This window comes from Alexandromys fortis, unplaced genomic scaffold (genome assembly GCF_014885135.2).
Source record: "Alexandromys fortis isolate MF-2015 unplaced genomic scaffold, M_Fortis_MF-2015_v1.1 scaffold_129, whole genome shotgun sequence".
In the NCBI taxonomy this organism is placed as follows: Eukaryota; Metazoa; Chordata; class Mammalia; order Rodentia; family Cricetidae; genus Alexandromys; species Alexandromys fortis.
This window is the reverse complement of record NW_026068022.1, coordinates 1,780,146-1,808,038: the sequence shown is the minus strand read 5'-3', so window position 1 is coordinate 1,808,038 and position 27,893 is coordinate 1,780,146. Positions and strand designations below refer to the sequence as shown.

At 42.9% G+C, this 27,893-nt stretch overlaps 1 protein-coding gene and 1 pseudogene across 3 annotated transcripts; both read right to left on the bottom strand.

Moving 5' to 3' along the window:
* Window positions 1–383: 383 nt before the first annotated feature.
* On the bottom strand, window positions 384–27,204 carry Rnf141 (ring finger protein 141). Of its 3 annotated transcripts, none has more exons than XM_050163396.1 (6): window positions 27,111–27,204; window positions 20,249–20,442; window positions 16,662–16,770; window positions 10,459–10,640; window positions 6,852–6,959; window positions 384–3,477 (listed from the first exon to the last, which is right to left on the bottom strand). In XM_050163396.1, exons 2-6 carry the CDS (start codon window positions 20,389–20,391, stop codon window positions 3,327–3,329), a joined length of 693 nt encoding a protein of 230 aa, XP_050019353.1. In that variant the 5' UTR covers window positions 20,392–20,442; window positions 27,111–27,204; the 3' UTR covers window positions 384–3,326. The 3 variants fall into 3 exon arrangements, with proteins under 3 accessions (XP_050019353.1, XP_050019352.1, XP_050019356.1); XM_050163395.1 differs by lacking the exon at window positions 27,111–27,204 and adding an exon at window positions 26,814–27,048; XM_050163399.1 differs by lacking the exon at window positions 27,111–27,204 and adding an exon at window positions 26,620–26,640.
* LOC126514485 (uncharacterized) lies at window positions 18,277–18,373 on the bottom strand (annotated as a pseudogene).
* Window positions 27,205–27,893: the final 689 nt, after the last annotated feature.

Here is a 27,893-nt window from a genome sequence, read left to right as displayed (position 1 = left end):
CCTTTAACCCCAGCACTAGGAGGGTGGAGACAGGATCTTGGGGACACCCTTTCAGGCTTTGCAGCTGGCGAGGTAAGAAGTGGCTGTGGCTTGCTTTGTCTCTCTTTCGGCATTTACCCCTATATCTGACTCTGGTTTCTATTAAGACCAATCAGAATTCGCACTACACACTTCTCTAATGACACCCTTTTACACACAACTGCCAGGGAGCAGTGTTCAATCCTCTATTCTGTCTACTGGGTAGTAGAGCAGAAAGGCAAGCAGAGCCGCGTCACTGTCTATACTGCCGTTGTGTTACCCTCATCACCGGGGGTGGTGAGCTGACAAAGTAAGCTTCAGTTGAGAGACACCCCCAAAGCAAGGAAACTCCCAACACTTGCAAATGCAAATTATTTGGATTATCTTTTAATGAACCCAACTTCCCAGTGTTAAAAATCAGGGAACCAAAAGGTTTCCAAGCAGCCTTATTACCCAGAGATATATTAATACAAGGAAATCATCTCAAAACATAGCACACAACACAATTCCCAGAGCACAATATAAAAGTCTTCTAATAAATATAGATATTTAGTATATAAGAATTTGAAATTGCACATCGTATCAGTTTCTCTCAAGAATAAAGGAGGTTCTGCTGCCCACGGCCTTTACATCAGTACACAGTCAAACTCTTTTCTGAAACCCAGTGTCTACGACGCCCACGGCTACTGAGTGAGCATAGCACTCAGTCCAAATCACAAAAATTCCCCAGAGCAGGAGGCAGTTCACACACCTCGGAAGGCACACGGCTCCTTACGATGGTAAATGCATTTAAGTACTCCTCATTTTAAGACAAAGCTGTACAGAGTAGAAAAGTGTGTATTTACCATGAGACAAAGCTACCACTTTTATGATCAGACAGTGCAGCAGGCAGGCCCACCTGCCATCCATCTGAAGAGAGACGGAATGAGCACAGTTCTGCTCATCTACCCGGTGAGGCAAGCCGAGACACTGGCATTGCACAGGGGATCAGTCTGTATCTTGGAGCTCACACTGCAAGGAAAGGGCTGTGGGCAATATCAAGTCTCTAAACTCATTGTTTAATCCTTCAAAAGTGAAGGATTCTCGGGGAAAAAAGTTTTGGCTATTGCTGAAAAGATGCCAAACCCATACAGTTATGTTATTCATTTTCAGAAACATTTTCAATTAGACAATTTGAATTAAACCCAGCGAGTCTAGTCCGAAAGGACAATTTCAATTTTTAGGGCTGGAAAATCTCTCAGAGGGTCACTTATCCCAGGGTGTTAAAAATACATTCCATAGAGCACTTGAGAATCAACAGAGGTTGAATCATCTAAAAACATGAATTTTAAAATGCTTTAAAGATTTATTTCTGGGGTGTGGGGGTGGGTCAGAAGAGGTATGGGTCCCCCGGAGCTGGTGTTATAGGCTGTTGGTGACTCTACCAGTGTAGGTGCTGGGAATTGAACTCGGGTCCTCTGTAAGAACAGCAATTTCTCTTAACCAATGGGCCATTTCTCCAGCCTCACCACCCACACAGTTTTTGAAACAGGGTCCCCATTGTAGCCCAGGATGGCCCTGAACTCTCTATGCAGTTGAGGATATCCTTGAACTTCTGATCTTCCTGCTTCCTCCTCCCAAGTGCTGGGGTTCCAGGAATACAGCACCAGGATTGCTTGTTTCTATGCAGTGCTGGGGTGGAACCCAGGGCTCCACGCATGCTAGGCAAGCGCTCTACCAGCTGAACCACACACCTGAAATGCTATTAGTAGTATTTTTTACAAACAAAAGCTTTTCATCACACAAATTTGTTACTCATTAAACTCTAATGAAACTGTATCATCAATCCCTGTGACATTTTCCTACCCTGACTTAATGGTGACCACACTGTACTAAGTTTATAAAAGGACACCTGTATTAATAAAATGTAGCTTCTATAGAATGGGGGTAACTTGTGCATACACTCAGTGCATATAGACTAAGAATTTACTTGGAAGAAGTTTCACTGCTAAGGTTTGAAAACCACAAATACAGTCAGTTTCTACAGCAGAGTAAAGTAGTCTCAGGTTGGGAAACCAGCACACACACAGCTAAGCTAGGAGAGAGGACAGCACTGCACTTGCTCACACATCGGGACAGTCAGCAGACATCTGAAGTCTGCAGTACTTGGGGGGGCGGAATCAAGTCAGATCTTTTTCTTTGGAAGGGATTTATTTGTATTCTCATTAAGATCTTAATTAAAAATCAATAAGCAGCAACTTCAATTGTGTACCTTTGTACTTAGGAAAACAGGAACTCCTGCAATCAGTCAGTGAGAAATGTCTATGAACTGCTAAGAGCTCTTAAAGGTGGTGTGACTTCATGCGCTAGTTCTGTTATAGGCTGAACTGTTAACAGTCTTACTCGTAAGCCATGGCTGCAATCGGCCGGGCACTGCGCTCCCATTACCTTACTCTTTTCAGACTCTCAGAGGAGTGCAGAGGAATGGGAAGAAGCCAATCGTTTTCCGGATTTCAGGGGTTTACTAATGCGTGGTGAAAAGCTTCATCTCGTCTTCCTTTTCTTTTAATCCAAGAGATTTGAGGAAACTGAAGTCTCTGAAAAGTGCCTTTACTTAAAACAAAGACTCCAGCTCAGGATTTGATGACTCAGAGTGACCCAGGAATATAAGTGTATCTGCACGAAGAAAGATTTGCTTCAGGGCATTATGGATAATCCAGTGAACCCCTCCCCAGGTCCGGAGAACAGCCGTGAAAATTCTTCCATTGCAAGACCAAGTCCCAAGCTCAGAGTCCTTCTCTGAGTGCTGCAGCACCGCAGTGATCAAGAGTAGCGCCAGAACCCACGCTGAAGTTACAGTGACACCAGGAAGCAACTGGGCCATAGTAGTGAAGGATCCAGAATGAACCACAAGGGGGCGGAGTGCACCTCAGGTCCCAGCAGTAGCAACCCCACTGAGACATTAGTTCCAGTAGTTTAGCTCAGATGGCTACAACTTTCAATACCCTACATTTTAACCTAGCTAAGAAGATGCAGAACACCCCCTCCCTGAAAAGTAGTAGTGTCAAGTATTGCTGCTATCTGTAGCAAAGGGTTCAAGAGCAACGAAGAACAGGTGGACAGTGGGGAATATGGCCAAACAGTAGCAAAGTGTAGCCCACCCTCCATGGAAGACCAGGGAAGGGAGTTTATTTAAGAATGGGACATATTATCAGAATAGCAAAAATAAGAGGGTAGAAAACCTGATCTTCCTGTGTGCGCCACACACCCCTCCATTCCTCCTCTATGACCAGTGTATTGCAGCTCACAATAACAAGAGTCTTCCCCAGTCACGGCCTGTGGGGCTGGCCTGCCTCATCCGCCATGTTAAGAATATAGTTGGCCATGTCATCCTCAGTGGGTGCATCTGACACCACCCACGACTCATTTGCTCCAGTCATCTGTAGGCGACAAATGGGGCAGTTCCTGTGCCGATCACTCCTGTCAGGGAAGTCCAAGCAAAACAAGGTTGTTTTCTTTGTTTTTCTAAAAAAAAACAGGTTCGCTTGAAAAGTAGATGGCTTAAAAAAAAAAAAAAAAAAAAGCAAATACCATAAAAGTACACAAAAAAGAGTTAATATTTCTCTTCATCCCAACCTTTAATTCTCCTCCCCAGGGCCAACCAGTTGTCTACATATTTTACTAGGGATGGATTAAAACCTCAGGCTTGTAGGTAACGGAAGCTTGTGTGTCTTGCTGACCTTGTGCTACTACTTACACATCTCAGAAACCATTCTGTACCAGCAGATGTTGTTTTAGTCTTTCTGCTTTTCCCTTTGAGACGGAGTCTTGCTATCCAGTCCCCAGGCTAGCCTAGAGCTTACCATCCTCTTGCGTCCACTTGCTCAGTGCTGGGACTGTAGCACACACCAACACACCTGGACTTGAGTTTACTTTGCAAAGAACATGTACTGTATGAAGATGCCATACTGTATCTAATCTCCAGTAAAAAGATACGCAGTGTTTCCCCCCCCCACACACACACACATACACCATTTTGTTTGCTACCACAAGCCAGGGTCTTTAATTCTTATTCCTGCATCCAAGTAAGTTTTCCTTTAGAACACAAATTCCTTATATGTCCTAAGAGAACGCTACCTCTTATCAGTGGGAGAGCTGATCAAAGTTAAATATTTATTTTTATTTAAGCGGAAGCCACTATGCCTTGGGACTCATGTTTGGCCAGTGGTAGGTATATGGTAGCAGCAAAGATTATTACTAATTATTACACTGAGTAATAAAGGTCATTCTTTAAAGATAGGGGCCTCTGTGCAGCTTGGCTGGCACAGACCTTGCTACGTAGACCGGTTGGCCGTGAACTCACAGAGATCTGTCTGCCCCTGTGTCCTCAAGTGCTGGGATTAAAGATGTGTGCCACCACACGCAAAAAAAAAAAAGACTTTTGACAAATTAATCACAATTAAAGGTCTGATAAAATATCCTTTGGTTCAAAACCAAGAAAACTTTAGAAAATTGTACAAAGATGGAGCATCTGAGGCTTAAAACAAGAGATGACACTTATACACAGGATAATTTTCTGATACAGAGTACACATTTGATTACTTAAGATTATGTTTTACAATGGGATTGCCCTAATCAAATACTACTTTGGAAATTTAAATATATTATGAAAGGAAAAGACAGTGTTTTTCTCTTCTCACAGTGAAATCTAGAGTCAGAATAACCAATTCATCAACTGGTCTTTTGCTTTTGTACAAAAGCTGAGAAACTTATTCCAAAAACGTATTTCAAAAAAAAAAAATGTATGGAGTTAACATACATTATTTGGTTGATTTGGGCTCCCTGGAGATGGTTTACAAGATGTGTGGTTTTCTGTAAATAAAACATCACAATTTAAAAACAATCAATTTCTGCTTCTGGCCAGCAGAAACCTGATTTATTTTCTGTGATGGTTTCAAAGAAAATTGCCCCCAAAGGCAGTCTCACAATTAGGGAGTGTGGCTTTGTTGGAGTGGGTGTGGCCTTGTTGGAGGAAGTGTGGCTCGTGGGGGTGGGGCCTGAAGTTTCATATATGCTCAAGCCACATCCAGTACCTCAGTCCACTTCCTTTGCCTTCTAATCAATATGTAGCCACCGTGTCTGCCTGCACATCGCCATGTTTCACCATGGTGACAATGGACTAAACCTCTGAAAATACAAGCCACCCCAATTAAACGTTGTCCTTTGTAAGAGTTGCTGTTGTCATGGTATCTTTTCATGGCAATAGAAACCCTAAGACAACTTCCCACTTAAAACAACTAACACACAGGACACAGTGTCCGAAAGAATGGTGTCAGCTGAAGTTTCATGTAAAACACTGTACACAGACAAGGATGTGACTCCCAAGAGGTGAGAAGCAAAGTAAGCCTGTGATTGCAAGCCAGATGTCCTGTGAGTTTCCAGGACTCATAAAAAGAGGTAGGGGACCTCGGAGGCCTGGCAGGCTATTGAAGAAACAGCTAAGGCAAGGCAGCTAGAGCACAGCACAGCAGGCAGCCACACAGAGGCAGGGCCAAGAGACAGCAGGCTCATCACTGAACAGAGCACATCAGTGTGAGCATGTGAGCAGATGCCAGGAGGCTGGAATTCAGAGGACACAGAGCATGTTCCCACAGCCAGACTGGACCCTTCTGAAGGATTGTGTCCCATCAGTGGGGCAGACAGTGGAACTCCTATGTGGTACTGGAGAGTGCACATCTGTAATTCCAGAGTTACAAAGTTGAGGCAGGAGGAATGTTGCAAGTTCCAACTGAGGCATGCCTGGGCTAAATACTACAAGATCTTGTTTCAAAAAACAACAACAAAAAATTTTTTTAAAGTAATGACTGCTTTGGGACTGAGTTGGCAATTTCTTGAGAAACATCTGTTATATATGATCTGGCCACTTGAGGTAGAAAAAGAAAAAGTCAAACTACATATCCTTAAAACATACCTGTCCACAAACAAACACAGAAGCTTTTACTTGGCACTTATCTGCACCTATACTATGGTTAAATCTGAAGATGATTACACGGAATGAAAGAACCCAGACAACAGAGAGAATACCCTGTATGGTGCCACTCTAAAAGTCTAGCAAATCTAAAGTATTTTTAGCAACTGAAAGCATTTAATAGCTGCTTAAGAATCAGGCTATAGGTGATTTTGGGGTGTAATGGATTGCTCTTCATCTTGTTCTGACAGATTTCATTAGTATGCACATAAATTAAAGCATATGAGATTATACTTCAGATATATATATATATATATATATATATATATATATATATATAGCTTATTGCCTATCAATTATAAATTTTTCTAAATGCTCCATTACCTTGTAAGCAAATGACCTTAATTAGTTGACCAAACATCCCTCCAGATCACACAGCCGAGGATTTGTTCCTCTACACACATATGGTCAATTATAGTGAATTATGTGGTGGGGGGTGCTGAAAAGGGGAAAGTGTTTGATTCTAGATTCAAGATGCTTACAGCGTCTGGCTAGGCAGTGGTGGTGCACGCCTTTAGTCCCAGCACTCAGGAGGAAGAGGCACACAGATCTCTGAGTTTGAGGCCAGCGTGGTCTATAGGGCATATTCCAGAACAGCCAGGGTTACATAGAAAGACCTTGTCTTGAAAAAAAAAAAAAATTCAACAAAGTCACAGCTCCACACTTTGTAAGCATTAGGTATAAAAATACTTCTACTAGCGGGCACACCATGAAACTCAGAGTAGTGAAGAGCAAAGCTCTCGTGTCAGTACTGAAGCATTGCATTCCCAGTTGTTTACTCACAGCCCAGCTGTCTCTGCTATCCCAAGGGGAGCGGATAACTTACCATTTGTCAATACACTTCTGACAGAAGCTGTGAGCACAGGGCAGGATGAGGTCAGCTCGCCCGTCCATGCAGATACAGCACTCCTCCTCATCCGTCAGCTGCTTCACCCTGAGTGTGAAAACTGAGCTGGAACAATGACAGTCTCTGTCCACACACTTCCTACTTTGTTTCACTGTCTTAAAAAAACATCAGTAAATACCACAGTATAAAGTACAGCATGACTTACGTGCAAAGCGAAAACCAGACCACAGTTCACATCTTTGGGGGATAGCAAATACATTAGGGAAGAAATACCAAGTTTAAGTTTCTTTAAGAAACTCGAAAGACGTGATAAAAAGACAAATTCTGTGCAGTTTAAAGAAAACAAAATCTGAACAAAAACTGCATATTCAGGTCTTTCTGAAATAACTCAGTCCATCTTAGACATATTGAATATACATACAGGAAATGAACCAGTGTATCATTTAATTGCCATAACAGACACATGCTGCCTCATCAACAGGGCCTTACAGAGGCACTTATAGTATCAGAGTGAAGGGACAGCAGAGTGGTCAGTATCAGATGCCAAAGAAACACAAAGAGGCTGGAGCACAGCAGCTCCAGCTCAGGAAGCTCCCAGGAAGGAAGCCAGTGCCACAGAAGCCATGCTCCTCTGCATGTGAAGTTTCCTCAACACCAACTCCAGTAGCTCAGCTTAAAATATCCATCTCCTTCTGTTCTCAAAACCAAAGTTTACCTCAATCAAATCATTTAAAAATTGCATACTGCTGTTCCACGATTAGTCACCCTATAGTTTAGCTTTTTGAATACAAACTTTCTTAAAGTGATTGTAAATGTTTTATTCTCTGTTGTTCTTAAGGGAGGAGCCGGTCTGGTACAACTGCCGTCCCTGCTGAATTTATAGTATAGCATGTAAGGCATGGCAATAACACTTAGAACTTGCTGATTTGAACATAAGATAAACAAATATCAAATGTGCAGCATGCATAGTATGTGCCAAGTAAGTATTTTTGGAAACGAGAGAGAGAAATCACAGAATACCGATAGAGACCATTCTAGAGCATAAAGTAAACCATGAAGGCATGAAACACATGAAATGTGTGTGTGTGTGTGTCTCTGTGTGTGTGTGTGTGTGTGTGTGTGTGTACAAGGCCGCATGATGCTCAGGAGTTCAACTGGGAGAAAAGACTGATAATATAGCAAAGACAATCTGATTCTTGAATGTCAAAATACAAATCTGAACTTGCTCTAAGAGGCAAACTAGAATCAAGGCAACACAAATTCCTGCTGATTCAGGAAAATTAGCTGAGAGTGGAGAGCAAGAGGCAGTCCAGAGAGAGGGAATGAAGTAGGACCTGAGGGACAGCGAGGGCCTGCTTTAAGGAGCATTACAACAGACATACCACTAGGGTGAGGTAACACATTGTTTGCTTCAGCCATGGAGAAAAGAGTGCTCACTGAACCGAAATGGTGAAATGAGTGGAAACCTACATGCATGTGGATTGATATGTGCAGTCATGCATACATTTGTGTATGCACACATATATGCACTTGCAAATACACATATGAACATTTATACACATCCATCCATCAGTTCATGCATATTGACACCTAGGCACCTTTTCAGATCCACACCGGATTCAGAGGGCTTAGTATTTCTGCCTACGAGCTTCCAATCACCTGCGGGACTCCACAGAGTGACAGGCTATTCTGACAGGAACGCTTCAGAATCAGGAGCAGAAGGCCATTACAGACAATAGCAACTGAATATACCCAGAGCAAATGGAGACGTTGCCAGCAGAAGCTGCTCTGTGCCCCTCTCTGCTACCTTCCTCTTAGCACAGTGAGCAGGAAGAAGGAACTTTATTCTACCTGACCAGTCAGAGCTGGAAGAGTGCCGCTTCCTACCACAGAACCTGAGGGGCACACTGACAGATGGAGATCACAGGACACCAGTGCAGGAAGAACAGGAAACAAAGGCTGGAGACACTTATTCAGGAGATTAAGCTTAGTGGGAATTTAATTAGTTTTCGACATTTGAAGGACAGAAGAGATCGGACTTGTCTGGTGGCATTCCAGAGGCCATGCACGGCCACTGCACTCACGCAGGGCACTCTATAATTTAATAATGATGGTGACAGTTAATGTTCTACACACACCGTTATGTGCCGGGCACCATTCTGTGTCCCATCTATTAACACAGTCCTCTGGGGCACATGCATTGCTCTCAACCTCTCACAAAAGACGAAGAAACTGAGGAAAGAGAGGACTTAAGGTTTGAACACAGGCAAGTTGGTTCTAGGGCCTCTGTTGTGCTGCCTCCAGAGGGCCAGCTTATACACTGAGGATAGAAGGCAAAGTGAAAACCTTCACAGGAATTCGAGCTATCTGGACGTGAAGAGGACTGCCTCTCTGAGACGGTCTCACAGCTCTGGGCTGGTGGTAATGTAACTTGTAGTGCATGCTGGTTTCCCTGTGGTGAAATACGGCACAGTCTGGATATTGCAGAGCACAGACAGAGCAGTCGCCTAGGATCAGTGGCACCGGAGCACCTCCAGCTTCTTCCTCCTTCAAACCACTGAGCTGCCACGCACTAAATGGGAGTCCGCTATGCACTACAATACTCCCTAAACCCTAATAGGACCAGCTGTATTCCTGGGGACTGTTAGGATTTAATGAACTTCAAGGCTCAACAAACAGCAGCCATTAACAGAACTATACATGTGACAATATGCAGGACTGCAGAAGGCCCCCAGGCTCACCTACCACTTGCAAAGTTCTTTTCTAGAAGCTGGGGACCAGGACACCACTAGAAGCCCACAACACATGAAGCCAAGTACTGGCTTACCCAACCAACTGGCACTGCTTTCCTAGTCTGTAAGAGCAACACTTCAGCACCTTCCTGAAGACGACCCCAGCAGGCAGAGAAATGCCACTTGCTCTTCATTGCTGCTGTGTAGCTACAGACGCTTTCAAAACACTCAGAATGAAGCAAAACTGCAAGTGTCAATAAAGGAATAAAGAGGAACTCCTGCCAAACACATTCTTAACGTTAAGAAGGACATCTCCAGTTCCCAGTAAGGATATCAACATGCCTGGAAACACGGAAGTCTTTTCCAGGAGGCATTTGCAGGTGGAAGCTCGCAACACCGAAAGCATGGGCGAAGGAAAGCTCAGACAGAACAGCAGTACATGAGGCCTGAGTACAGGAGCACCAGGCGGCAAACTCCAGACCAATGCAGCGTCAACAGGCACATAGCTGCTTGTTCTTTCCTGAGTCGACTGCCACGCCTGAAGACAGTATGTAAAAACTTAACTTCCAATTCGATAATTTCTGAAACAATTCTGTCATATTCTTGGACTTGATTTAATAATGGCTTTGACTGTCTAAAAACTCATTAAATGGGAGGCATCAGTCATTAATGTCATAAATACAAGAGACGGAGTGGGTTCCTGGAGAGTGAGCTGGGAGCCACCTTAATCTGGGACAGAATGGAAGGGTAACCTAAAACTGATCTGGGCTATACCACAGGCGGAGGCAACGGGACTGAGGGACACAGAGCACTGGGGAGAATGTCACCGTAACCGCGCTCCACGGTGCACCCACCTGCCCATCCACAGACTAGCCTGACAAGACGTTACAGAGGACAGGCTCCCATCGGGCTCCTCAGAGGCAGAGCTCTGCGCCAACACTCCAGCAGCTTGACTTGTGATGTCTTTATAAAGCTGAATAAACTGGTATAAATTCATGATCCGCGAGGCTTCCACAATACCACTGCTTTTGTTAATCTAGAAACAGAACAGGGGAGGGGGAACAGACACACAATTCAGTAAATATCCCAGGAAACAAGTTCACGGTGTGTAATAATCTAGGAAAGTAAGAGTCTGATTAAAGACTATTCACATTCTCCTCAGAGAACTGACTACATTTTCCCATCTGACATTCAAAATAACCTTGCCAAGATCATCAGGCATCCTGTCTGGAGTTGATAACATCAGGCGACCTTCCCGGAGTTGAGAAATGAGTTTTAGAGATTGTTATTAAAATGTATGCACTTTGCTGTTTTAATTAATTCTTTTTTGAGATAGCAACTTGCAATGTCACCCAGGCTGGCCTAGAACGGGAGATCCTACAGCCTTTAATTAGAGGACTTACGTACGCCATTCTGCTAGCGCTAAGAGGAGGATAGCTTCCTCCTCTCCTTGTGTGTGACTTGTGTAATGGGATGTGCAGGTGCTGCAGAGGCTAGCAGTGAACCGTGGGTAGGACACTGGCTACGTGCTCTGTCTGAGGTTCTCTCAGTTGGCCTGGAACCCGATGACTCCACTAGGCTCACACACCAGGAGGCCCTGAGGACCCATCTGCCTGTTCCTGCCTCCCCATCCTGAGATTACAAGTATGCTGTACTATACTTGGCTTTTATTTCTTTAACACGGGTTCTTGAACTCAAACTGAGGTCCTCGTGCCTGCACAGTGCACTCTACTGAGCTAGTTCTTCAGCGCCATTCTTGAATTATTTGGGCAACTCTGTACTTTTAAACTAAAGCCAGAATGCTACATTAAACAACAAATGTTAGTGAATTTTGAGATTTTACAAAATTTCATTGCCTGTGAAGTAGAACCAGTGGCCTGGAGACAGTTCCTCTGTAGATTGTATGTACTTGACAATCAATACAGGATACTTGAGACAGGACAGAGGACACATTCATAAGACTTCAGAAAATCAGAGTGGGGCATATATTATAGTAGCTCAGTAAGATGAGGATATAACAGCTTTGAAGGGTTGACCAACCAGAGGTCCAGTACCTCTTGTTGTTAAATGTCCCTTTACAGGAAGAGGTACTGGGCGCCTCGCACATGGCTCCCTAAGAGTGAAATGATACAGCCGCACTAGTTGGTCTGTAAAGGGTCTGACAGACGTGTGCCAGATGAGAAGCACAAGGACTCCAGCAAGGAGCCGCAAGTGGGGAGACAGAGGGAAAGGTGATGAAAGCTAACGTTAGGTGAGGCATTTACGGAACATACAGCTTTTCTGATCTCCTCAGTGACTTTGTTGTTCTAAGCACACAGGAAGCCACTGGAGCGCTCTGAGCCAAGACATAACATGATCTACTTTACACTTCAAATGTCCTGAGGAATGGCTACTGGGCTCAGAATACACAGAGGGACACCAAACAGAAGCTGGGACCGCTTAGGAGGTGAGAAGTGATGGCCCCAAGAATCACTGAAAGTGGAGAGGCACAGTGAGGGCCTGACTGAACGTGGGTGATCTGGAGCGCTAAAGGACACAAGCAAAGGACAACTGCAAGGTCGTCGTCTAAGCACAAAAGATCTAAGACACGCACTTCATGAAGACCTGTGTGTGCATATGTGTGAAGGGCAGAGGTCAACCTTGGGCACTGTTTGCTCCTCAGAACACCTTTCACATGTTTTATGACACAGGGTCTTGCGTTGGCTTTGAATTTATTAATTGGGCTAAGCTGGCCAGCCAGGAAGCCCAGCAATCCTCCTGTGTCTGCCTCCCCAGTGCTGGTTATACCACTATGCACCGCTATGCTGGGCTCTTGCTGACAAAACACTCTCTCCTCAGTCTTCTTTTGAAGTTTTCTTAATAGCCCCTTCAGTCCATAAATTTGGGGGTTATATATTTATTTATTCTATCTGTATCAGTGTTTTGCCTGCATGTATTTATGTGCACCGCATGTGTGCCTGGTGCTGAGGAGATCAGAAGAGGTCATCAGATTCCCAGGAACTGGAGTTTATTATAGAGATTGTAAGGCATCATGTGGGTGCTGGGAAGTGAACACAGGACCTCTGTAAGAGCAACAAGTGCTCCTAACTGCTGAGCCGTCTCTATGGTCCCCTCAGAGCATAATTTTCAATTAATCTAATAACTTTTCTAATGTCATACCCATAAAACATTCCATCTAAATATAATTTAAAAATGAATTAAATATTATTTGAGGATAATCAGAATGATGCATAGACAGGTAAGAGTGGTCTTAGCATAAATTGAAGGTTAAAATATAAATGTTTATAATTGTTTAAGAATCATGAATATGAAGTTCTCAGGCAAATGTCGTGAGTAACCTTGTACATTCAACACTTGGGGCAGCGAGGCAGAATAACTGAGACTACAATACTGAGACTGTTAACTCCCCCCAAATTTTTAAAATTAAAATAAAATAAATAAAAATAAAGAGAAGAAACACAACGTTTTCAGCCTCTAATCTTTTTTCCACACTAGACTTAACTCTTTCTAACCCATATACTGGCTTCCCAAGATCTTTGCCAAGAAATGCAAATGAAAATTCTTTGAATAGATCTACCATCAAGAAAAAAAAACCCATACAAATGAAGGTGCTAAAGGCCTTTGTCTTTAATACTTTTTAAATTTGGTTTTGGTTTTTTTTTTTTTTTTTTACAAGATTGTGTTCCTCTGTGTAGTCCTGGCTGTCCTAGAACTCACTCTGTAGACAAGTCTGGCCTCGAACTCAGAGATCTGCCTGCCTCTGTTTCCTGAGAGATGGGATTAAAGGTATGTGCTACCACTGCCCGATTATCTTTAATACTTTTATTTTTCTACTTAGAATCTTATTTCAAGAAAGAATTTTGCTGGTTGTGTTGATGCATACCTTTAATCCCAGCACTTGGAAGGCTGAGGCAGGTGGATCTCTGTGAGTTTGAGGCCAGCCTGGTCTATAAAGTTCCAGAACAGCCAGGGCTATTACACAGAAAAACCCTATTTCAAAAAGGAAACAAAACAAGAAAGGAAGAAAGGAAGGAAGGAAGGAAGGAAGGAAGGAAGGAAGGAAGGAAGGAAGGAAGGATTTCGATAGAATACAGTAATTTAAACTATATAGTAACGTAGTGAAAGCTGCTGGGGCAAAAATAAACTAATAATAATATCAATCGTTAACTCTGTATCAAAAGGAGCAACAGAAAACCCAAGGATTAGAAGACTGATACATTCGTATTTTGATAGTTCTACAGGTTATAGAAGTCTCCTCCTTGTAAATGAAATGAGGATGGAGAGTGAAGATAATGTAGGTAACATGCGTACCAAATACAAGGGAAGCTCAGCCCTGGCCATACAAAGGAGGGACCTCAGCAGGGTTTGGTCATCTGCCGCAAGCCCAGCTGACGGATGCAAAGCACAGTTTTTCAGGCAGGACACAGTCGCAAGAACAGTCCTGCCCAAGGAGCCACAGGGAAGCCAGGGACTGAACAGACTATTTCTTTTTCTTTTTAATTTATTTTTATTTCATTTGCATTGATATTTTTGCCTGCATGCATGCATGTATAAGGGTGCCAGATCCCCTGGAAATGGAGTTACAGACAGTTGTGAGCTGCCATGTGGGTACTGGGAATTGAACCGAGGTCCTTTGGAAGAGCAGCCAGTGCTCTTAACCACTGAGCCATCTCCCCAGCCTGACTACACTATTCTTAATGCTGAATGTTAGCTGTAAAGTAGAAACTGAGAGCTACTGGAGTTTAGAATAGGTGAGAGGATTCCTGTGAAGCGAACTATGGATGAGATGGATGGTATCTGAGATGGACCTTTGGAAACATCAAGTGTCAACATGCAAGAGTGACAACAGCCGCTGACTGTCCAGGCATTGTTTCCACTTTAGTTGCTGGGACACCAGCTTTTATTCTGGCATTTTCCACTCCCTGAAATGTCTTAGGAACCAATACTGGTTAGTCTGATCTAAACCAATTACCACCTCCCCGCTCTGTGTGTGTGTGTATATATATGTATGTATATATATATGTGTGTGTGTGTGTGTGTGTATGAGTGTGTGTGTGTGTGTATGAATGTGTGTGTGTAGAAGGTATGGCTGAACAGTGACCAGTGGGTCATGAGATCTGCTGGGCCTGTAACCACCTCTAAAGCCAGTGCATTAGGATTTGCTGATGCGAGACAAAGACAAAAGGCTTTTGTTTAAACTAGTTTAAAGCAAGTGTTCTGTGACTCATAGCTGACGACCATTAAAGTGACAGAAGGAAAAGACATTCTAGTTGAGGGAACTTAATATCAGACGGTGTGAGTTGTAAAAGTAACACTTTCAATTCACTAACATTGGCGGCATGCAGAAGGCAAAAGGGAATAGTGAATAAAGCAGAAGAGAAGTCTGGAGTCCCACGTCAGCCCATGAACACCAGACAAGAGCGGGGAGAGTCTGGAGGCGGTGAGGACTGCAGAGTGTTCAGCAAGGCCGTGAGCTGAGAACTGCACTTCAGAAGTCATTTCACAGCAGCATAAACTGGAGCCTGGAGGATTCTGGAAGTGTGGAGTCAGCAGAGTCTATGGCATTCTTGCTCAGAAGGGACGGGGCCTGAACTATAAAAAGTTTCATTTCCTCAAGGACATGGCATTTGCCTGAACTCTTAGTTCCTAGTGTATTGCTCACATTTCTGCCTGAAGAAACTGGAAGTAAGCAGAGGTAAACCTGACAACTCACTGTGGAAAGGAACAGACCAAGGCAGTCTCTGGTTCTGGGACTCACTAGCATTTATCTGCAGTGTATGATACCATTTGTTCTAGCGTGTTATATATACATATACACAGATCATAAAAAGTTGAGTTTCCTTTTTTCATGAGTAAATCCAGTGTTCTTAAAAAACCATCTTCTGAGATAACTCTCTTAAGACTGTCCTTTGTCCTTCAAGATTTGCTTAACAATATTAGACTCCATCCAAGTCCATAAACAGAGTGTTATGTAATATGTTTCAGTTATATAATGTGTTTCAGACAGTCAAGTGACTCACCTGGGGGAGAGTCTGACTGGTCAGCAATGGACTTCAGGGCATCCATAGCTGTGAATTAAGGCTTATATGGCTTATCTTACCTTTGAGAGGAGGGGTTGAGACTGAAGGAGAGCTAATAAAATTCATTTCCTCTCAAAGGCCTGGGACTAAGAATTGTTATTTTAATTAATTTACTGGGAGCAGGAAGCTTTCCAATACTCTGCAACAGCTGCCAAGATATTTTTAGCAGTTATCTAAAATATAAAAACCCAACTACAAACTAGTATGTTCCTGACAAAAGTCTATCCATAACTCAAAATCTCCATGGCCTCTCTGGTGGATATTGTTTTCAGGTGAATGTAACCCAATGTTCTTAAAAGAAGGAATTTCCTAAGGTAACTAATTTTTAAGGTATCGTCTCAGAGCTAATGATGGTGTCCTCAGAGGGTTCTACAGCTAGCTAAGCCTCAAAAGACAGATGGAGGGGAAAGATTAAAGTTTACTACCACTTCCTCCAATTATAAAAATCTCTGTGACTTGGCAGTTGACAACAGCGAGAGTCAAACAGTTAGCTTGATGCAAGAACAGTATCACATGACGCTTTAGGGGCCGATCACACAGGCATGAAAACCTAAGCTCAGACACTCAGCACCCACATAAAATCCGGGAACAAAGGTGTGCATGTAAGCCCAGCACTAGGGGAGCAGAGATGAGCAGATCCTGGCATGGGGTGGGGTTCCTGGCCTGCCAGTCTAGCCAAAACAGTGAGTGAGTGTCAGGTTCAGTGGCAGACCCTGTCTCAAAAAACCAGGTGAAGAGTGATAGAGGCAGATGCCTCATGTCGGTGTCTGGCCTCAACCATGATGTGCACATGCATACAAAGGCTAACACACACACATGCATACACAGACTAACACACAACACACATACACACACACACCCTATGTTTTATAAGACTATAAAAGCAATAACACTTATTTACAGTCGATTACATTATTAATGTGCCTCTAACTACCCAAACAGCATGACTCTGAAACAGAAGACCTTACCAGTCTTACCTTGGTACAGACCACCCGTACAACCACTTTCCAAAAGGCAGAGGAATCAGACCCAGGTTGGACCTCAAAGAGAAGATGTTTTTCCTGGCCAGCAGCTACCTTAGCAGTTCTGGAAAAAGGGCAAGCATATTTGTTAATTTTATGAAAAGTTATTTTATGAAAACCAAACTCAAGAAACACTTTCCAACAGGGAAGACAAAAGCAGAAGTGATGTAAAAGCACAGGGACAGAAACGTTCTGAACACGTACTTAGTTTTCAAAGTTTTTAAAGTCAAAAGTTCTGTGGAATACTTGTCTCCATATCTGTATTTCAATATCTGAGTGTCTAAAAAAGATGTTTAGAAAAAATTGGTCTAAAGCTGGGCATGGAGACACTAGCCTGGAAGATGGCAGAAAGGAGGATCAGGAGCTCAAGGAGAGCTTAGAGCAGGCTTGTGCTGCATGAGAAAACCTGCAGTAACAATCAGCCCTGACAAACACAGCTGGAGAAACCTGGCACTTTAAGTAAAAGCTTGTTGGCTTAACTTACACAAACGCTGACCAAACAGACATAACTTTGAGGCATACCTTGCTCTTGGTTGAATCCTGTTTACATAACCACATTAACATACTTTTCTGAAAGCTTTTAAAGTATACTAATTTTGGGTTCAGTTAAGTAAAAGCAAATAGTTTGTGATATTAAATACAGCACTGCTCCCTTTCCTCAAGAAGAATTACAAGAGCCACACTAGCATAAAGACAACACAACAGTCAGAATCTTGCTATCAACACCAACAACTGATCTGAAGCCCTAAGGCTGCAGCTTCCTTTCCCACTGTTGGCTTTTCTCTGAACACCAGCAGCAGAGCTGCATACAACTAAGTGCCTTCCAGCTAGGTCAAGCAAGCTGTCTCCAGGAAGCCGGCCAAAGGGAACAACTGACATGCCAGCTTCCATGTGCTTGGCGGAAACCAAGCCACACCTCTGTGTTTGACTTTAGGGTTGGCAGATAGCAAGCAGGGAGCACTGCACTCATGAAATGCCCAACTCTAGTCCATGGAAATGAGTTTCAAACCATACTGCTGGTATTGCTCAGTGTATAGGCAGCAGTAAGTGCTTAGGTTTAATTTTCAACACTGTTAAAACAAAACAAAAATAAAAACCCATCAAAAATAAACAAAACGAAATCCCTCAAATTCACTCAGGTATCTTGCCCCAGGTAAATAAAGGAATATATTTCTACTGTCGCACAGTAATTTAGCTTGCAGGTGATGTCACAGGACAGAAGTTTTTTTCTTCTTCTAAAAACTTTAGGTCAATAAGCAAAATTTCATCAGATAGTCTGAGTTTACATATATAAAGTACTAAAGGATGGCAAAAGTTATTAATTACTCTTCCTAGGAGTTAGAACAGTGGAGATGGCTTAGTGCTTGGTAAAGGCACTTGTTATCAAGCCTGGCCATCTATGTTCAATCCCTGGGACATACATGTTAGGAGAGGCAGATTCCTCAAGTTGTTCTCTGACCTCTGCCTGTGTACTGCCCTCATAAATAAATGTAATATTTTTAAAAGTTGAAATAAGAATAAGTTGCACTATTCTTTTGATACTACGGAATTTTCAGTCCTATTTTTTATATATAATATGGAACGCTTCACGAGTTTGCGTGTCATCCTTGCGCAGGGGCCATGATAATCTTCTCCAATTTTAGAGTATGTGCTGCCGAAGCGAGCATTCTCAGTCCTATTTTACTCATCTATATAAATATGATCTCAAAAACAAGCTATTTTTTTAATTAATAAAATCCAGTGTTCTTAAAGTAACTCCTAACAAAAACCTTAGGACTGTCCTTTAGGCTTCATAACTTACTGAAAATAGACACTATATTCATAAAGAAAGTATGATCTTATGTTTCATATTGTCAGTGTCCCTTATCTACTATGGGAATTCCTTCAGCCAATAGCCTTTAAGATACCAGCCCACTGTGGGCGTGGTCTCATGTACTATAAATGCAAGGGTCTCTTGGCTGCTGGATTTAGTTCCAGTTCCCAGCACACACAGAGGACTGTGGATCACTGCTCTCTCTGTGAGTTTATCCCCAGATAAATAAGCCTTTGTTATACTCCATTCCGGGCTATCGTGGAACTTTCTTGTACACCAACACTTATCCAACACGATTGTCATAAAAGCCTCTGGCAAAGCAGCATATGTATTAGCACAAGCTATTAATAGTGGCTGTACTACTATAAATTTGTATATAGTGGTCCTGGGCTTTGAGGTGCTTGAATGAGAAGCAATGTAGGATAACGGAAGGAACTTCTGATTCACAGACAGCTGCAAGTGTCGTCAGTATTTGAGTAGTCAATTAAAATGGATAATCAGTTAAACTTTTCAAACCCTTGGTGCAGTGCACTGCGCATATCATGTGTTCAGTGAACACTGGTTGGACTGTAGAGACTAGAGAGAACCTTTAAGACATCACTTAGGGCTGGGTGGTGGCGGCGCACGCCTTTAATCCCAGCACTCGGGAGACAGAGGCAGGCGGATCTCTGTGAGTTCGAGACCAGCCTGGTCTACAAGAGCTAGTTCCAGGTCAGGCTCCAAAGCTACAGAGAAACCCTGTCTCGAAACAAAAAAAAAAAAAAAAAAAAAAAAAAAAAGACATCACTTAAGGGAGCTGGAAAGATGGGCCAGCGGTTAAGAGCACCGATTACGCTTACAGGAGACCTTGGTTCAATTTCCAGCACCTAATGGCAGCCCACAAAGGTATGTAACTCCAGTCTCAGTAATCTGGTGCCCTCTTCTAGCTTTTACAGGCATCCAGACATGCATGTGGTGCACAAACATACATGCAGGCAAAAACTTATATGTATAAAATTATTTTTTAAATATATCACTTAAAGTATCTTAGGCAAGTTTTAAATAAACTCTCACAGAGACAAAGGGTTGATACAGAATAAAGAAAAGTAGAAGGTGCTACCAGAAGGTTTAAGAGGAGTAAAAGGTGCCACCCATCCATCAGTACTGAGAAAGCATTGGTGTCTGAGGCCATTAGAGGGCAAAGAACCCTTTGTATTTTAAAAAGCTTCTACAAAGATCAGCACAAAAACCGAGGTGAAATCTATAAAGCCTAAGTTCAAGGTGAGAAATTTACACCATCTTAGGAACTCACTCCGGAGAGTTAAGCAGACTGGACTTCAGTGAACAAACTATGGCCACACACAGATACACAGCTGATGTTTCTGACTGTCCGACTTTTCCTCAGGTGACCGAGGGCAAATTCTCTTCTGTTTGTGTGCCCTTTAAGTCTTCCACAGCAGAGTCAGCCACAGCCTCTCAGTACACAGCTGCTGAGCTGCAGGACATCCTAGCATTGCTTCGCCATACCCGTTGTCTGTGTTCTAACTTCATTCTAAGTTCCTCCCATCTCTGTTTCCTTTCCTTATGGTAAAATAGCTACATTAAAGTCTTCTTAGAGCAGTCAATGTAGCACTTTCTAACTTATGCTAAAAAAAAATGCATTCATCCGACCATATGGTTACCTTCTACACAGCCATGACAAATGGGTCATACATGAAGGGAAAATAGGATGAAGATGAGCAAGCCTTACACATCATTGAGTTCAGCTACTCTCCCAAGAAATTCTTCATAAGTTAAGGAGCCACTTTCTCGAACCAAGGTGACGTGTTTTGCTACTTTTTCTGGTAACTTGTTAATAACCAATTGCGTCTGATCCGAAATTTGCTGTCCCATGGTGAAATGGTGTCTTTCAGAATTCAGAAAGAGTTTTGCTTCACATAATTTCTGTTAAATACAATGCAAAAGTTATTTGTACATAATTATAAAAAATACCAACATAAAAAATACCAATAATCTCATTGTCCTAGTTACGGTAACTACTGCTGTGATGAAAGACCATGCATGACCAGAGCAACTTGGGGAGGGAAGGGTTTATTTTGGCTTGCACCTCCTCATTACTGTTCATCACCAAAGGAAGCCAGGACAGGAACCCAAGGCAGGAACCTGGAGGCAGGTGATGTGGAGGCCATGGAGGGTGCTGCTGACTAGCTTGCTCCTTGTAGCCTCTTCAGCCTGCTTTTCTGCAGAACCCAGGACCACCAGCCTAAGGGTGGCCCTCCCCCAGTGATCACCAATTAAGAAGATGACCTACAGGTTTGCCTACAGCCCCATCTTAGGAAAGAAGTTCCTCAGCTGAAGATCCCCCTTCTCAGATGACTTTAGCTCGTGTCAAGTTGATAAAAAACTATCTAGCACACTCATCCTTCAAAAAGCCAAGAAAACTACCAGCACCTTTAGAGGGATTCAGTCAACTCAAATGAATCTGAGACACATTTTATTTAACCATAGTTTTTAAAATAAAGATTTATGTTAAGTTTTCAGAATCATACAGCTAAATGACTCACTTATGATACTGGAAGAGTGATGGGTCTCTATCAAAAACAAAGCCATTCTCTCTCTCTCTCTCTCTCTCTCTCTCTCTCTCTCTCTCTCTCTCACACACACACACACACACACACACACACACACACACACACACACACGTCAGGCTCCAAACCAAACGCTTTCCACAGATGACACATTCACTACTCACAGCACCTACTGGGTAGATGCATTTTTTATATCCCCATTCTATGGATAAGGAAATGGTTAAATCTATGGTATGGGGGTAGACGTGAACTTTGAACTCCCACCTCAAGAAAGTCCATTTCATTTACCATTTAGAAAATCTTTTGCTTTTACTCAAATTAATGTCCTTATCACATAAAGCAAGAGAAGTAGTAACGATTACATAGAAAAGAATTTCATCAGAAAGCTTGCTTTATCATGTAATTTAAAAGTGACATTATAGTTTTAAGTACAAAACGTGTGACTTTAGGGCTGGCAAGGTAGCGTGTGGGCATCTGCACTTGCTGCCAAGCTTGACAACCCAAGTTCTATCCCCCGGAGTCCCAGGATGGGAAGAAACAACTCTTGAAAGTTGTCCTCTGACTTCCATTCATGCACGGTAGCATGTGCTCCCCTAGACACACATACGTATACTCACAAGACAAATAATAAATGTTTAAAAAAATGTGACTTCAAACTAAAGTATATAACCATAAACATGTATCACTCTCAGTGTTGAAATTTAATGTACTATATATTTTTTAAAGTTACTTTAAACATAGTAAAGTACAATTATACTAAAAAATAAATCCCCCCATTACTATTTTGGATCTGAACCTATGTGGTAGCAATTAATACCATACTAGAGGAATAGTAAAAAAGAAGGGAAACCTGGATTACTAAACATAATCTCTGAAGGCAAAAAATTACATTTTAAATGTGTTCAAGAATAACAGACTCACACCAACTATATCCAAAGAGGAATCATTAAAATTCCCAGCTTAGAAAAGGTGTCCAGGGAGTTCACCTTAGTGGTTTCTGGGCAGCACAGACTAGTGACAACCCAAAACACAACAGTGTTGAACTCCATTTTATCCTAAGCAAGAACAGTTTCAAAACAAAAATTCCCAAATGCCCAAAACCTAAGAAAAATGTAAAAGAACAATAACATGAAAAGTAGGGTATGGCATTAGAGTAAGTCCCTGTCGAGAAAGGCAATGAATTCACCCTGATGTTGCAGATAGATATTTAAACCATGCTATCTTTACTTTTCATGTTCTATTTCAAATGTGTGGAAACATCATAAGCAAATGGCTACAGACCAGCTGGAAACCAGTGCCATACATGGTCTTTCTAAAAATTATGTTGCACGCCTTTAATCCCAGTACTCAGGAGGCAGTGACAGACAGATCTCTGAGACCAAGGCCAACCTGGTCTATGAATCAAGTTCCAGGACTGCCAGGGCTACACAGAGAAATGCTGTGAAAAAAATAAAAATTATGTTTAACAGTACTGTTTGCATTGTTTATGGCCTGGGGACAGGATGGTGAGCAAACTAAAGACAGTTCTCGGCACCACAGGGCATCCAGCACAGTTGGGTGGGGCAACAGTCACACAAGTGAGCATATTTACAAAATGAGAAACACTACACCAAATAAATACAGAGTGCCTGAAAAGCCCAGGAGGGTGTTTTGAGTTGGAAAAGAAATTCTGGGCAAACACTTGAGTCCAGAAAGATAGTCTGGGTTTGCAAGAGAGTCGGGCATGGTGGGAAGACATTTAGGCAGAAGTTTCCAAAAGTATCTGATAGGTAGATCAAGATGCCTTTGAGGCAAATAAACACTGGTGTCACCAGAGATCCTTCTCCTGATGGTGACACCAAAAACAAAATCAAGACGGGTGTTTAAGATTGTTTTCAGATAACTGCCCAATCTGGCTGACCAAGACAAGAATGAAAGAACCATATTACTGAGTCTCAGTGACTTACTAAGTCTAACTACAGCAAGAAGCTGATCCTGGGGAGCATTCTGAAAAGTGACTGTACAAAAGCACCTAGGTATGATGCGCTTTAGAGCAGCACAAAATAGGAGTCCTGAAGCTTTCGATCAAAAATAACAGTACAACAGGTTAAGCAAAGACATCAAAATAACCCTAAACTCCCGCTAGAAGCAGACGTCTACAGCAAGGGGCCTCCTGTTCTACCGTATTACACAGTGGGCTGACCACACAGGAGGCTTTGATTCAGATCAAGGCAGCCACACCCTTTAAAGGTACCAATACATTAGCTCACATTCCAGAGTCATGGGTTCAGAAGCAGACCGTTTTACATGACTGTGGCTCTGTACAGCTATGTAATGACCTGTGCAGCACAACAGCCTGTTCAAATAACTGAGGAGCTATCACATGGAAGAGAAGTTAGATTATTTTACCTGCTTACAAAGAGCAGATTGGCCAATAAGTACAGAGGGTAAGATCAGACTTATAAAAGAATGCCCTACCACCACAGCGATGGAAAGGGCTGCTGCAACATACATAAACTTTTCAATGCATTATATGAAAATGTTTAAAGATTGGAAGTTCATCTAATGAGTTACACAGTTTCCAGATGCAAAATGGAGGTGCTAACCTATAACCCAGTGGTTCTTAATCTATGGGTTGTGACCCCAAAGACCACCAGAAAACACAGATATTTACATTATGATTCATAACAGTAGTAAAATTAGAATTATAAAGTAGCAACAAAAATAATTTTATGGTGGGGGGGGGTGTCACCACAACATGAGGAACTGCACTAAAGGGTCACACACAGCATTAGGAAGGTTGAGAACCACTGCTCTAACCTAACATTTTGCTCTCAAAATGAAGCTTAACTTTCCTCAAGCTTTTACTGTCCTGGCCTCACAAACAGACTCATCAGCCAGCCTGATGCTTTCAATTCCGTCTACATCACCTAACAGAGAAAACCAAACTTCTGAAATGGTCTCAATCGAGACTTAATGGAACTGATGACAACTGGATCAACATTTGTAGGGGAGGCAGCTGTCCCCTCCTTACCTCTCAGGGTCTCCCGCTGTTCCCAAGATTAGCTAAAACAAACAGGAGAAAACTATGTACAATTTGGTTTTGTTTTTTACATGTATGGGGAAGTCTTCACAAGAAAAATATGACCATAAATAAGACCCAAAGCACAGACACTTACTAGACAATTGTGGAAAGATGCCCAGACAAAGGAGCCGGGGCTGGGGCAATCTCCCCTGGTAAGAACCAGGCACTTTCACATAGTTGCTTCATTCCCCTATTTGAGGAGGAAGAGTAGGATCTTTTATCTGCTACTTTAAAAAAGTGTTTATGATCAAGTGTCATATTTTGATATCCTACACTGCTCATTAAAACCCCATCTGCAAAGAAGCCTTTGCTGTTTTTTGAATTAGACAATGTTGCATTGTCTCACTGGTACCCTAACTTTGAATGTTGAGGTTTACAGTGTGAGGCAGCATATTGTTTTCCTGTAATGGCACTTAGAATCCAGGAAACTGATTCAGTGACCCCACACCTACCCGAGGGCATGGAACCAGGGTGTGCACCCTGGATAGAAGGAAGGTCCTTCATTTAACCAATATTAACAAATTTCCACCGCTAGTGTAAAAATATGACAATTATTTATGTGTAATATGGAGCCACTGACATTAGTATCCACAAAAGCCATCTGCTGAAGTCACCCTTCAGTCACCAGTCAATTACACACCTCCACTCTGAGTTCTTCAGGATACTTACCTGTGTTCTCGCTTCTGAGCAACAGATAAGTGTACATTATTTCTCTAGTCAACACACTGCACCTTTATCACTCATCTAGTATCCTATTATTAGCTCAGTCATGCATCCACAATAACATAGAGCACAAGTTAAAATATATTTATGGAAAATGTAAAACTGTAAAAACTTATCCCTGATATCTATATATATTGGAAAATGACACAAAATATCTCCCTTGAAACGATAGGACAGTAGTGCTGCCTGCAGACACAATTTGCAGGTAAACCATTGGCAATAAAATTCAGTAAAAGACAGATCTGTGGTCTGGACTCCTCAGAGCTAGGAGGTGGGCTCTCAAATCCCGGAGTCACTTTTAGCATGGCCCCTTCTAGAAAAACAGAGCTGTGCTTCCTGAAAGCAGCTGGGGGGGGGGGTCCTAAATAAAAGCTGTTATTCTGAAAGTCACGGGAAGAGCAAGGATTCCAAAAATGCCACATTCTTCAGTGGGTGGCACACGAGCCGCTATAGTTCAATGCTCCTTCTAAGGCTATAACAACTGCAGCACCAGTAATGCTCATGCACAGAGACTCTGAAAATTTAAACCACAAACCTATCCAGAAGTGGATTAGTGGGAAACTGAGACAATCAACGTGCAAGATGAGTAGGCAAGGGCTAGAAAGCTCAGCTGGAGGCTGAGGGCCAACCGGAGTTCTAGCCCTGAGGTCATGTGAAAAGCAGAGAGCTGGGAAGGCAGAGAGGAGGATCCCTGGGACTTGCTAGCCAGAGGGTGCAGTCTAACCAGACCCAAGGTTGACTTCTGGTGTCCACTTGAACCCGCCCCCTGCCACACACACACACACACACAGACGATGATCAGTTGACAAGGACTGAGGTATTAATGGCACCTTTGAAATCTGTTATAATCTTAGTTCTACACCCGGGTCTTGAAGGACACTATTTACCTTATTATTCACTGCTTACACAAACTCTAAATTTACAGGAAGTACCAGCTGTTAAATTAACACAGATAACAGTCCAGTGATTAGGCTGGTCAGTCACTGTAGAGTCTAGAATCCCTGTTCTGGGGCCAAAGGTCTTAAGGAGAAGAAAATGAAACTAAAGAATTCTTTTCACAAAGACTGGAAACCTACAAACAGAGTACTGGTCAATTGCTGGAGTTCTAATAGTACTGGCGTACTTAGTAAGTATACTTATTTTTTAAAATATACTAGACTTGTATGAATTCTCCTTGCAACTTTTCTGGCTGTTTAGGAAGAGAAGAGAAAACAACGTCCTCTAATCAGAGAATTTAGATGTTTTCAGAGAACCAAACAAGATCAAATACTGTAGATATTTCCCTTACATATACTGTTCCCTTATGTCAAATGACAAAACCTTTCTGAAAAACACAATCATATCAAGGAGGAAAACATACAGAAACTAAAACCAGATGGCGTTAAGGTGTGTGTGTGGGGGGGGGGCATGCTACTTATGAGGGTTCTGAACACAGAAGGCATGTCTTCTCAAAGACAACTATCAGCTCACGCCCAAGCCGAAATTCTGAAGGATGAACTTAATTCTATAGCAACAATGGGCAGGGGAAGAGTGGAAACGACCAACTAAGTCCGAGACATAGGATTAAATGCAACTGGGAGTGTTACTGTAGCTACATATATCCAGAAGGACACGAGATGCTGGGCGTCAAGAAATGGGGCTGGTCAGAATATGCAGGCACACTGCCATTTACTTAATAGCTAGGCTGGAGAGGTACAAGAGTAAACCCACATTCTGGAATGAAATTGCACACAGAAGGCGACTTACCCTACAATTATGATTAGCAAGGAAACTTTTTCATCAATGTCGGTTCTCAAAGTAGCAATTATTTTGACAAGCAAAGGCCCAGGTGAACAGCCTGGGTGGGTTGGCCAACGCTCCAGGCCCAGACTTCCCCCCTGCCCTGCCCTGTGGCCACCCTCCCGCCTCGGCCGCCGCCCCTCGGCCCCTCCTCGGCGCACCTGCTCTGCTAACCAACAGCTAAACTGCTTATTGCGCCAGCGCCAAGATTCAAAACTGTCAGAGCAGGTCGGAAACCTCTCCTCGGCACCACCGCCCACCGCGAAGGCGGAAGCAGCGCATCCACCCGCCCGGGAAGCCGGTGCCCCAGGCCCCGCAGCCGAGGCCCTGACCAGCACGGCCTAGCTTCCCCGAAGCCCCGCAACGCAACCTCGTGCTGCGCGGGCCTCCACTCCCGCTCCAGAACGGTGGAGCGACTGCGAAGGGACACGGCGAGGGGGCGGCGCTGCAAGGCTCACCCCGTTCAAGGCATTGCTCTCCCAGCGCCGGCTACGCCGCCTCGTCCGCTGCTTAGCTAAACCCGCTAGGCGGCAGCGCCGCGTCGGCCGTCCCAGTCGCACCTCAGTGACGCAAGGTCACGCCCTCGCGCGTTGCCTGGAGACGAAGCTCCACCCCACCTGCTTGCTTTGGAGGACTGTATGGCTGGAGGCTGCTGACATAATCTTGCAGGCAAAATGTTCACATGCATAAAAATCAATAAAATAAAATAACTTTTTAAAAACACAGAAAGAAAGAAATGGCAAGCTGCAGACTTGGAAAAAGCAGAATATATTAAACAAAGGACTTCTAATTAGAATACACAATTCTTAAACCTCAGAAAAGAAACAACCACTTTTTTTCAAATGGCTAGCGAGTGGACAAGCCTTCTAGATTATAGATGGTGAATAATCACATGCAATGGTGTCTGACAACATTGTTCATTAAGGAAATGTAAATTAGAAGGAAAATGAAGTATCAGTGCAATACCACAAGAGCAGCTAAAATTGAAAGGGCAATATGAGATGGTGACAAGAATGCTGAACTGGGATTATTATAGATTGTCTGCAAGATGTGTGTAAGATGATACAATTATAGTGAAAAGGTCGTGTCAATTGTTAAGTGTTAATTGTTTTTATTGATCTGTACATTTTTCTTCACTCCCATCCCTTCTTCCTCTCCCCTTCTACCCTCTTCTGTGACCCCCACACTCCCAATTTACTCAGAAGATCTTGTCTTTTTCTCCTTCCTATGTAGATCCATGT

Excerpts from the sequence above, each read along its gene's own strand:
- Rnf141 (XM_050163396.1), bottom strand. The coding sequence starts at position 20,391 with ATGGGACAGCAAATTTCGGATCAGACGCAATTGGTTATTAACAAGTTA. Across the intron at positions 6,960-10,458 it reads GCTAGTCTGTGGATGGGCAG|GGTGAAGCAGCTGACGGATG; the intron begins GTGGGTGCACCG and ends TTTCACACTCAG. Across the intron at positions 3,478-6,851 it reads CAGAAGTGTATTGACAAATG|GAGTGATCGGCACAGGAACT; the intron begins GTAAGTTATCCG and ends CTTCCCTGACAG.